Source organism: Dipodomys ordii, unplaced genomic scaffold (genome assembly GCF_000151885.1).
Source record: "Dipodomys ordii isolate 6190 unplaced genomic scaffold, Dord_2.0 Scaffold67, whole genome shotgun sequence".
Lineage (NCBI taxonomy): Eukaryota > Metazoa > Chordata > Mammalia > Rodentia > Heteromyidae > Dipodomys > Dipodomys ordii.
Window position 1 is genome coordinate 11521015 of NW_012267283.1, and position 11350 is coordinate 11532364.

At 45.5% G+C, this 11350-nt stretch overlaps 1 protein-coding gene across 1 annotated transcript in view; it reads right to left on the bottom strand.

Annotated features, from left to right (window-relative positions):
- Window positions 1-1109: 1109 nt before the first annotated feature.
- The window catches only part of Ccdc180 (coiled-coil domain containing 180), a 52580-nt gene continuing 42339 nt past the window's right edge, over window positions 1110-11350 (bottom strand). The window contains exons 32-39 of the mRNA XM_013023250.1: window positions 9929-9995; window positions 9134-9275; window positions 6735-6895; window positions 6026-6163; window positions 5436-5547; window positions 3929-4034; window positions 3066-3201; window positions 1110-1265 (exon numbers count right to left, since the gene is read on the bottom strand). Coding sequence (XP_012878704.1) covers window positions 1110-1265; window positions 3066-3201; window positions 3929-4034; window positions 5436-5547; window positions 6026-6163; window positions 6735-6895; window positions 9134-9275; window positions 9929-9995 — 1018 coding nt within the window. The remainder of the gene's footprint in view (window positions 1266-3065; window positions 3202-3928; window positions 4035-5435; window positions 5548-6025; window positions 6164-6734; window positions 6896-9133; window positions 9276-9928; window positions 9996-11350) is intronic.

Consider the following 11350-nt stretch of genomic DNA (forward strand, 5'->3'; position numbering starts at 1 on the left):
GGAAATGTGGGGAGGAGGGGAAAAGGGCTCCATGATCTTCCCTTTTATTCACTCAGCAACTCTACCCTGATCACTGAGTATGTACAAAGTAACTGGTGGACTCAGCGTGGGGTACTGAAAACTGCTGAGTCCCTGAATCCTCAGAGCTCAGTATGGGGGGAGACAAAGTATGAATGCAAGTACATGTGGAGAGTAGAGTGAAAACAAAGCAAGATAACATTGAGATAGGGCTGGGGAGCCAGGAGGGTGGGAAGTAACATGCTGTGACCAGAGGCACAAGTGGGAGCAGCTCTGAACTACGTCAGGTAAAGGTGACACTGAGCAGACACATAGTTTGACAGAGGTTAAAAAGGCAACCAGTGTAACCAAAGACTCTGCAGGCAATTGGCAGGAGGCAGGACCAGCTCTTGGGGCCTGGTAGTCTGCACTTGTGGAACAGGCAGATTTCAAGTTGTATGCTGCTCTGCATCCCTCCCATTCTCATTCTTCCAGCCCTAAGTCTGCACATTAACAAATTACCTGTGATGCTAGCACACTGTTTTTAAGTCACCTGATGATGACCTAGAAAGCACACTTGGATGGTCCACACTGTGCAGGCTGCTGGTTGGCATTGGAGGTGGGGGTGATGGGCAGGTCCTGAGAGGCACAGTGAATTAACTGATGGGAAAAGGAGGTTCTGAGCACAGCTCTTATCTCATCTATCCTCTGGGCTTAGATGCATTCAGATCTTGGTGACGATGGTAACATTGTGCATTTCAGGAGATGACATGGAGGAAGGGGAAGAGTCACCAGGCAGGAGAAGCCTTTGTGTAATTCTTTTTGAAGGAAGGGGCCCAGATGATGAAAACTGGTGATAGATCCCAGCAGAACTTAAAACTCTCATAACTAGGACCCATGTTCTAGAAACAGCTCCCCATACATCTCTTGACCATAGACTTTCCAGGGAGCAAGTTGTTTCCCCAGTTTTCAAAGATCTGGCCTCTGGAAAATTCAGAGTGAGCGTCTTTTCCACAACTGAAGACATTGGCCCTGTCAGTGATAAAGCTATAGTACTTGGCACAGTTCAGGGATAGATTACAGTCCATTTTGTGATGGCACAAAACAAAGCTTTATTTGGTGTCAGGGGTAGGTTGGGGCAAGTACAGGCCCTGGAGGGTGTCAATGGAGCGCTTCCAGCTGTCCTTCCAGCGTTGAGCATCCTTTATCTGTGCCGTGCTTTCATCCTGGATCTTCTTCAGCATTTCTGCATACGATGCTAAGAATTTCTGGAGAAAGCAAGAAGGTTCATGGGGAGGGAGCCCTAAATAAGCACTGGTGTCTGGGGCAAAGAGCTTTCAACCCTGTGGGCATCAGCACAAGTTCCACAGGTCATTCCTCATCAAGTCACTCAACAGTCTGGAGAGACAGTCCTCTTTTCCTTCTTTTACAGATGCAAAGACGGAGGCTCAGAGTTTTGACTAGAGTCACCCAGCTTCTGAGGCTGAGTAGGACCCATGTTTCTAGGGCTCTGGGCCCTGTGTCTTCCTGACCTGTCCTGCAGTGGAGCCCTCCTAAAGTTCAGTGGTCCTCACTTCTACAGGAGGTGGTGCCTGGGCCTTCAGCCCTCATTGAACTCAGAAGGAATATAATTCTGTTTCCTGGCCTGGGGGTAGGGACTAGCCCTAGGGAATCAGCAGTACTTCAGTTTCTCACAATACCTAACCAAGGAACTTCTGGACAGGACAAGTTTTCTCTCTGGGCACCAAGACCCAAGGTCCATGGGTCTTCATAGCAGGGAGAGGGCCTTCAAGTGACACTTGGTGCATTCTTCTCAAGCCAGTCCCACGGAACTGTGACCAGTTAGTTCCTAACTCTGCCACTCCTTAGTGGCAAAGAGGGCAAATGACTTTTGGTGTTAGTGTCCCTCTCAGTGAAATGGGGGAAATAATTACATTCCCCCAGAAGTTGCGAGGAAGATTTGATGAGATGTCACATGTCAAAAATAGAAGGTAGGGGCTGGGAAGGTGGCTCAGTGGTAGAGCGCTTGCCTTGCATGCCTGAGGCCCTGGGTTCTATTCCTCAGCACCACATAAGCAAAAAGAAAAAAGCCGGAAGTGGTGCTGTGGCTCAAGTGGTAGAGCGCTAGCCTTGAGCTGAAGAGCTGAAGGACAGCGCCCAGGCCCAGAGTTCAGGCCCCACAACTGGACCCCCCCCCAAAAAAAATAGAAGGTAAATCATGTGCTGGTGACTCATACATGTAATCCTAGCTATGTGGGAATCTGAGAAAGGAAGATTCAGTTGGAGGCCAGCCTAGGCACAAAAGTTCATGAAACCTCTTCTTAACTAATAGTTGGGCATAGTGGTGTGTGCCATAGCTACATAGGAGGCTGAGATCTGGAGGATCACTGTTCCTGGTCAGTCTGAGCAGAAAAGACAGAGACTTTTTCAACAGAAGAAACTCAGTGTGGCAGTATCTGTCTTGACAGCTAAGGTGGGAAATGAAAAATAGAAGACACTATTGTCAAGCAAACTCATCTCAAAAATAACCAGAGCACAAAAGATCTGTAGGTGTGGCTCAGAAATAGAGTATCTGCCTAGTTAGTACAAGGCCCTGAGTTCAACCCCTACTCCTACTGCCCAAAATTAAAAAAAAAAATAGAAGGGGGTTTGAGGCTGTTAGTACTTGGGGCTGTTAATGTTCTAGCTACCATGCCTCAGTGGAATCTACTGCTACCATTGTCTCTGCCTGTCTGCTCTGTTCCCTGACTCTGCTGTCCTTCTTGCAAAGCTTTTCTCCATGGCCAGTGTGAGCGATGGACCTCTCTGCTGGGCTCCTACAGCACCAGAGCTCCCACCTCAAAACCCTGTAGCACTGGGCTGGTCATGACCTTTGGCTCACATTCTTGGACTTATCTATGGATATCAGCTATCCTGAGTCTTGAGACCAGCAGCTCAGGGGCACACTGACATTGTTGTTTGTTCTTTGGGCCAAATATTGGGGTACCTAGTAATGAGGAGCTCTTTCCTCCTCAAGGCAATGAAACTGCCCTGTGTTCCCTGGGACACCCCATCCCACCCTGCCTCACCAGGTACACAGCATCTCGGGCTTCCACGGCTGCCAGGTGGCCCAGGGTGGTCTTCGTGGTGGCAATTGAAGGTGTCTTCCGAAGAAGAATCTTGGTTTGGATGGTGACCTCGGTGGGCTTGATTCCTGGCCACTTCCTACAATATGCATGGCTTCCTCATTCCTAATCCCCCCACTATCCCCATTGGGAAAGCTTTTTATTATGGCTTTAAACTGCTATATTATATATATAATATATATATATATAATATATATTATATGTATATATATGTATTATGTAGGGACATATATATATATATATGGTCCCTAGAGCATTTAATGTAGCTTTTCAGTTCTCTGAATCTGTTTCCATACTGCTACCAAAGTATGGACCAAGCACTGATTTGGTGTACCTACCATGCCTCAGTGGGAATCTATTGTTACCATTGTCTCTGTGCCTGTTTGCTCTGTTTCTTGACTCTGCTATCCCTTGACTCCCTTTCCTCAGCCTCAGTTTCCTCAGCAGCCAAGGTAGGGAGTCTCTGAGTCCTGGCTCATATTCTTAAAATTCTGTAGAGGTCCCAACCAAGAACATAGCTGGGAGAGTCACTGCTTTTCCCACTTGTGCAGAATTCTGTTCTGACAGCAGCGAACTGAGAAATGCACCTCCTCCTGGGACAGACCACTCTTTCTTTGTGAGACCTTTAGCCAGTAGTGCTCCATGAATAACCCTCCAGGGGTGCTCTCCATGAACAGCCTCCCCTTCCTCTTCATATCAGCAGACTGCCAAAGGTGAGGAAACTGAGGCTTGAGCTCAGTGCCTTTCCAAGGTTACCCAGTCTGAGCCATTCATGGTGTCTGTCCTTTGCTTCTCTAGACTCTTACCTGCTCCCACGTTCAATCAGGGGCTTCTCACTCTCTTCCTCCAAGGAGAGCCTGGCCAGTTTTTTCCGTATGAGGAGTGATGTTTTCTGCTTGGGGGGATCCATCTCTGACAGTAAAGAGACTGGTTACTGCCAGTGGCTAACTCAGGCTGACAGCCCGAGACAAATGGACTTCTCCCTTGGGTAACATTTAGTGACAGGTGCCCTAGCCCATCACAAGCCTGGCTTGCTCACCCAACTTTTCCAGTGCTTTCTGTCTGTCTAGCTGACTAGTGGTACTGGAGTTTGAACCCAGGACCTCCATCACTCAAACCATATCCTCAGTCCTTTATTTTAGATTTTTTTTTTGGATGGGGTACCTTACTTTTCTTAGCCCCAGACTCTGATCCTCCTAACTATGTCTCCAATGTAGCTGACAGAGTATGCCTCAATTGTGATTACTGATCAATTGTGATTACTGATCTTTGTCTCCCAAGTAACTAGGTTCTCATATAGCTAGGATTATAGGCTACCACACCCAGCTATCTGTGTGGTTTTGCTTTTTTAAAAATGAATTTTTAGGGCTGGGAAGGTGTCTCAGTGGTAGAGTGGTTGCGGTGCATGCATGAGACCCTGGGTTCGATTCCTCAGCACCACATAAGCAGAAAAAGCTGGAAGTGGTGCTATGGCCCAAATGGTAGAGTGCTAGTCTTGAGCTGAAAAGCTGAGGGACAGCACCCAGGCCCAGAGTTCAGGCCCCATGACCAACCAAAAAAAAAAAAAAGAACTTCTATTGGTATCTATTCAAATGCACAGAGTAAAGGGTTTCATCACGTGCCATTTCCACATGTGGAATATACTTTGATCATATATATGATCACATAAAATGTACTTTGAATATATATCATAGTCCTCCTGTTACTCCTTCTCAACCTCCTCACTTTCCTCTCTCTTCCTCTTCCCCTTCCCCTTCCCTAGTAGTGCTTCATTTACTTTCATGACCTTGGTGTTGTCTGTTTAATTTTCCCCTTGTTTCTACAAATGAGAGGAAACAGTCCATACTCATCTTTGAGGAACTGACTCATTTCACTTACCATGATCATTTCCAACTTTTTTCTCTCCTTTAAAAAAGATGGCCTGCTGATCTATAGATTGTTAAAAAAGTGTTCTAGTTATGGTTCCATACTTGACATTTTTCTGTTGTTTGGGCCTAAACAAAATGCCACTACTGCCTTCATAGCCTCTGGTTCTCAAGCCATATTTAGAGAAAAACAGATCTAACCCAAGGAATATGAAAATATTTGTGACTAGGGGGCCATTCTTTACAACCTCCTAACATTTGCCTTTTTAATAAAAAATTAATTTAAATTAAACAATCAAAGCCAGTCAGTCCCTCAATGAGAAACTGTTTGTACCCTGGTCGAGGTGGGGCAGGGCAGGGCGGACAGTAGACATCCTTTCTCCTCTCCCCCACCACTCCACCCAGCAAGCTCACTGCGGCCAGAGCATGGGACTGGCAGATAGCATACTTGCAGTTTGGATGTCGTCCACAGTGATAACTTCATCCAACTGCTGCAGAAACCTCTCGGTGAAGTTGGCCAAGCTGACTATGAAAAAGCGGCCATATTTCCAGGCGAATTCCTAGAGGGGAACAGAAGAAGCGAGGCTGGCCAAAGGAGGACCAGGTCAACTCAGCAGCAAGGATTTGGGGAACCCATTGGTGAGCCAGAGCCAAAGGCATTTTGCCAGTTTTGTCTGAATTAACTGGCCTCTGGTCATTAGAGCCAAGGGGCCCTTGCAAGTGTTGATTTGGCTTAAGATTCAAAGATGGTCAAGGACACACAGGTGAGAATAAAACTAGACAAGGTGAAAAAAAAACTAGATAAGGATCATGGGGAGAAATGTCATTACTGATTTTGTAAATAATGAATTTAGAAGTCAAGAGAAAAACACCCAATCATAACTGCTTCACCTCCAAAACCCACCCACTATGTTGCCTGCTTTGGCATAGGTTCCAACCAAAAGCCACACCCTGTGCTGCTACTGGCCACCTATGAAGGCCATCCTCCATGCTGCTCTCACTGTTGGACTGGAGAATCAATGACCATTGCTCACTGACCTCCAGTTTCTCTTCGTTGGTCTCAATTGCGTACTCCATATCTTGCTGTCTTCTTATTTCTGCTTGGTTTAGTTTCTCCATTTGTTGGGAATATGTGGGATGTCCAATGTTCGGATGGAGTCCTTGAGAATTTTTATCCTTTGATCAAACAACCCATATTTCAACATGGTTTAAACTTGAGATCAGGACTAAAAAGTCACCAGCCTATGCCTCTGTCAACTAAATCATGGTCAGACAGATGTGTTCTTTGACCTGAATTATAACCTGGGTGTGTAAGAGGCTATGGATGGGCAGAGGAGTGAGTGGCAGAAAAGATAAGATGGGGCATGGCTGAAGCCAGCTTCGGGAATTGGAGAGAGGGTGAGCTGAGCATCTGCTCTAGCGCAATCAGGGCATTAGTTCAATATAATCAGCGCTAATCATGTCTCATGGCTTTAAGAACCAGTGTGGGAAGCCAATGACCATGGCCCTATCAAATCCAGCCGATTCTCCCATTAAATACAACAGAGCTTAATGAATGCATTTGTGAAGAAATGGTGACTCTGTTTTTATTTCACAGTGCCTCCTGTTGTTCAGTTCCTATCTAACTTTCCCCAAACTGGCTCATCTTCTTACCTTGAACTTAGCCTCCCCAAGAGCTCCTGCCTCCATTCTGAAGTCCCAGCACTCCTCATCCTGGAGTGGCGTTGGCTGGTCCTACAACCCTTACCTTCTTTTTCTCTAGCACTTTCTGCTGTCTCGCAAAGTCTTCCTGGATGTCATTCATGGCAGTGCAAAACTTTTTCCAGTGCTGCTCCTTGAAATTCTCCATCACCAGCCAACACACCTGGGGTAGGAGCTCCTCAAATCTCCTCACCTGGGCTCGTAATTCTGTAAGAATTGAAGGTAGAGAACTAGAGGAGGGGACGGAGTAGAACTAAATTGCTGAGGTGATCTCTAACAAAGGCCCAAAGTAGTTTCCCAAAGGAAAATCTCTAGTCTCCCATGTAGTAATTGCCATTCCATCAAAAGGGGCCCTTTAGCTAAACCTAACAAGTTGAAGGGGCTCCTCCTTCCCACTCTGCTGATTTCTCAGCTCCTTTAAATTGTGTTGTGTCATTGAGCAGCTCTGCCAAGATCTCCCCCATTACTTCTTCAAATACTGCCTTGACTCTTGTCTCCTCACTCCTCTCTGTATGCATTTCCACCTGTCTCCCATGTTTTCATTTCTTTCTGTGCTGCATTATGAGTATTTGTCAGTACACTGATTCCACTTTCAGAAGTTATCACTTGGTAGTAAACTCAGTCATGTTTTTAAATGTTCAATACTTCACGCTCACTTTTTAGAAGTTCCATTTTTTCTCTTTTCTACCTACTTGATCATTTTAATAATGTCTTACTCTCCTGTTCTTTACTCTGGGTTCCAGATGCCTTCTTTTATATTTATATTTACATTGTTTTATATTGTACTTTCAGTATCTGAAGTCTTTGCTGTTCTTGCCTGTACCTCTTGTTTATGGTACTTTGTTTCTTATGTTCTGTATGGGGGCTTGTTGTTAGTTGTTGATTATTCTGGGATTTTTTTGTGTGGGTATAGTCGGAGGCCTGCGTTGAAGGTAAGTTTTCTAGAGAGGTTTGTGGTGCTTCTATTAAGCAAGTTCTGAACAATCTCAATCAATTTAAGATTCTTTTTGGCTGATCCACAAAAACAAAATTGAATTCAGGTTTAAAAATCACTTAAGAGGCAATTTACAGTTCTGGATTCTCACTAGAGTTTGTTTTGTTTTGTTCTCCCAATAGCAAGGTTTCTGATAGGATAGTTTTCTTCTAGTTCATTCCCTTACTCTGTAGGTAGATTCCTTGGCGGGGTTCACCTTTATATGCAACTTCCTACTTTAGGTTGTCTTCATCAGATTTTTCTCTAGTTTCTAGTACCCTAGAGGCCATGGAAATAGAGGCTCAAATTCACCTGGGGGGTCAGTAAATGTATTTAGGGAAGTGACCAACGTTTGCTCTGAAGTTACCCTTTAGATTTCCTATTTGCACTTAATCATGGCTTTGTGTGTTTCTTTTTTTTCTTTTTTTTTAAATAGCTACCTCATCAAGACATTTAAAAGACTCTATTCCCCAAATATTGTAACCTAGCAGTTTACAAGTTTGCAAATGGAGAGTTGGCAACAATACTGGACTTCCAGAAGAAATAGAGGTCTCTCCTGAGGGAAAGTTGAGTCTGCCACAGTGTTACCTAATCTATAGCACTTCCCAAGCCCATTTGACCACAGGACCTTGGGGCAAGTGTGACCCGGAAAAGCAAAATGCTGATTGTCGCTATAGAAGGAGGAACTCCACAGAGACAGAAAGTGGGATGTTGCTTACTTAGGGCCAGGAGAGGATGGGAAGTGATGATTGCACAGTTCTGCAATGAATTTAAAACCATTGAAAGGTAAGAAAATAGGTCTGTAAATCTGTCAAAAATAACTGGAAGAGCTGGGCACTGGTGGCTCATGCCTGTATTCCTAGCTATTCAGGAGGCTGAGATCTGAGGATCACAATTCACAGCCAGCTCAGGCAGGTAAATTCATGAGACTCTTATCTCCCAATAAACTACTTAGAAAAAGCCAGAAGTGATACTGTGGCTCAAGTGATAGAGTGCTAGCCTTGAGCACTCAGAGGCTCAGGGACAGCATCCAGGCCCCAAGTTCAAGCCCCAGAACTGGCAAAAACAAAAACAAAAAAACAAACTAATGTGAAGAAACCGTCTTTTTAGTGGTAAAGGTCAGATTTCAATGGGCATGGTAGTGCATGTTTATAATCCCAGCACTCTGGAAGCTGAGGTAGGAGATCAAGGCCAGCCTGGGCTAAATATAAAAACAAAAACATCCACATTTTTCAAGAAAAGTGAGTGTGTGTGTGTGTGTGTGTGTGTGTGTGTGTGTGTATGCGTGCGTGCGCACACACCCACATATTTCCCCCAATTAAATCTGTTCATTGCTTTTGCCCAATTCTAAAGGTCAGCTTTTCACAGGGAGGTTACTTTGCCTCCCCAGTCACTCCACATGAGGAGAGACTGAGGCTGAGTTCCATCACTGGTTTGTGCCACACTTATTTTCCAGTCTGTTGCCTACTCACCCATGACGCAGGAGTTGTGATATTCATCTGTTTGGCTTTGGTACTCCAAGATCTTCCTGGTGATATGCTCAACACACTGGTCGAAGTTTTCATGCATACAGTCAGGCTTGCAGACCGGACGCTTCTCTTTGCGGTAAAACTCCTGCCAGAAGAGTTCAATCACGTGTAGGTGAGGGCTTTCATCCCAGGACTGGGGCCCTGGATTCCGGTTCCCTCAACACCACACCCTTAAGCTTTTGCCTGTGTTGCTCCTGCAACATGCAGAACCTATCTAGCCTGGCTCAAGACCATAGCTGGCCTTCCTTACTCCTTGAATGGGTGAACAAAATCCTATTTCTCCTTCTAGACCTCAAATTGTAACTAGGTCGAGTGCTGACTAGGAAGCACCAAGCTGGATGTAGCCTATAGGCCATAAAGCTAGATGAGCTGAAGCAATGGCCCATTCCCATACCCCTGCCTGGTCCCCTGTGCCCTATACCATGCCTGTTGACCTTCTGCTGGGTACTGGGTACTTTGGGGACAGAGACTGAGTTTGTTCCTCTTGGCACACTAATATCTGGCATGCAGTTGGTATCCAAGAAACATTCAGTGACTGATTTAAGTAACTGAACAAATGCTTAAGGACCTAGGGATGATTTCTAGGAAGGCCAAAGCCACAAGAAGACAAGATTTGAGGAGACTTGAGGGGTCTCCAGCCGCTGCTCCTGAGTGCTCATGATCAGCAGACTGCAGAAGGTAGAGACAGCTGGGGTGTGTTTCCAGTGTGGGTGCAGGCTCGTGGGCAATGGTCCTTACCTCCACAACAGTCAGCAGGTTGTCATTGCTCTCCCAGAGGTGGCTTATGATGATCCCTTTAAAATCTCTGCAATATGCACAAGCAGATCTGTGAGGGGCCTCCTCTAGATACACCAACAGGGACAAAACCAGAACATTCCAAGTGCATTATTTTAGCCCTGTCACTTCTTTTTTGTGGGTCTGGTCGTGGGGCCTGAACTCTGGGCCTGGGCGCTGTCCCTCAGCTCTTCAGCTCAAGGCTAGCGCTCTACCACTTGAGCCACAGTGCCACTTCTGGCTTTTTTCTTTTTGCTTATGTGGTGCTGAGGAATCCAACCCAGGGCCTCATGCATGCAAGACAAGCGCTCTACCACTGAGCCACTTTCCCAGCCCTAGCCCTGTCACGTCACTTCTAATAGCTGCTAGCTGCTTGCTATTGACAGGACCTTTGCACACCCCAATTCACCTCCAAAACAGTTGCCAACTTCCTTCTCGGTCACATTGATTCCTGTTCTTACTCAGACTGCCTAATTCTATAACTCCAGAGTATCCCTCGCCTCCTACAGAGATCTAATCAGGTGGATTGATTTGACTGGCTGATTAATCTACATATTTCTCCATATTTTGCAACAGACTCTAAACTATACCAGGTGTTTAAAATACTGAGAATCATTGGGCTGAAACAGCTGTGCTGCCTGGGGTTAACTACATGAGTAAAGCAGAACCCAATTCAGAATGAATGGTCATAGTTTAGGAAAACAAAATGAGCTTAACCAAGGAGAAACAGGCAATTTACTTCTAAGCGGGAACTTTTCATACCAGCTAATCTAATATTTTCTTCATCTTGACTCTGCAAATACCTTATACAAGTTTTCTCCTTTCTCCTGGTACACCCTTGGTAGAGCCATGAACCATAAGTGCCTAGCACTGCCAGTTCACGAATCCCTATTTTCTCAAGTAAACCCATTAGCATTGCCATGTGCCCAAGTTCATCCTCAAACACGGGGCCTGGTGTGTGTGTGTGTGTGTGTGTGTGTGTGTGTGTGTGTGTGTGTATGTATGTGTATGTGTGTGTACACATGTGTAGAAGGCACTGAGTTTTGAATCCAAGACATCTTTCTCTTGCTTTATTTTCTTGCTCACAGTTGGCACTCTACCACTTGAACCACACTTCCAGTCCAGCTTTTTGCTGATTAATTGGAGATGGAGTCTCTCAAGGCCTTTTCTACCCAGTGGCTGGCTTTGAGTCTTGATCCTGCAGATCCTAGCCTTCTGAGTAGCTAGGATTATAGGTATTGGCCCCCAGCCCTTGCTACTTTTACTGTCTTTGATTTCTTTTTCTTTCTTTCTTTTTTTTTGGGTCTGGTTGTGGGGCTTGAACTCTGGGCCTGGGTGCTGTCCCTCAGCTCTTCAGCTCAAGGCTAGCACTCTACCACTTGAGCC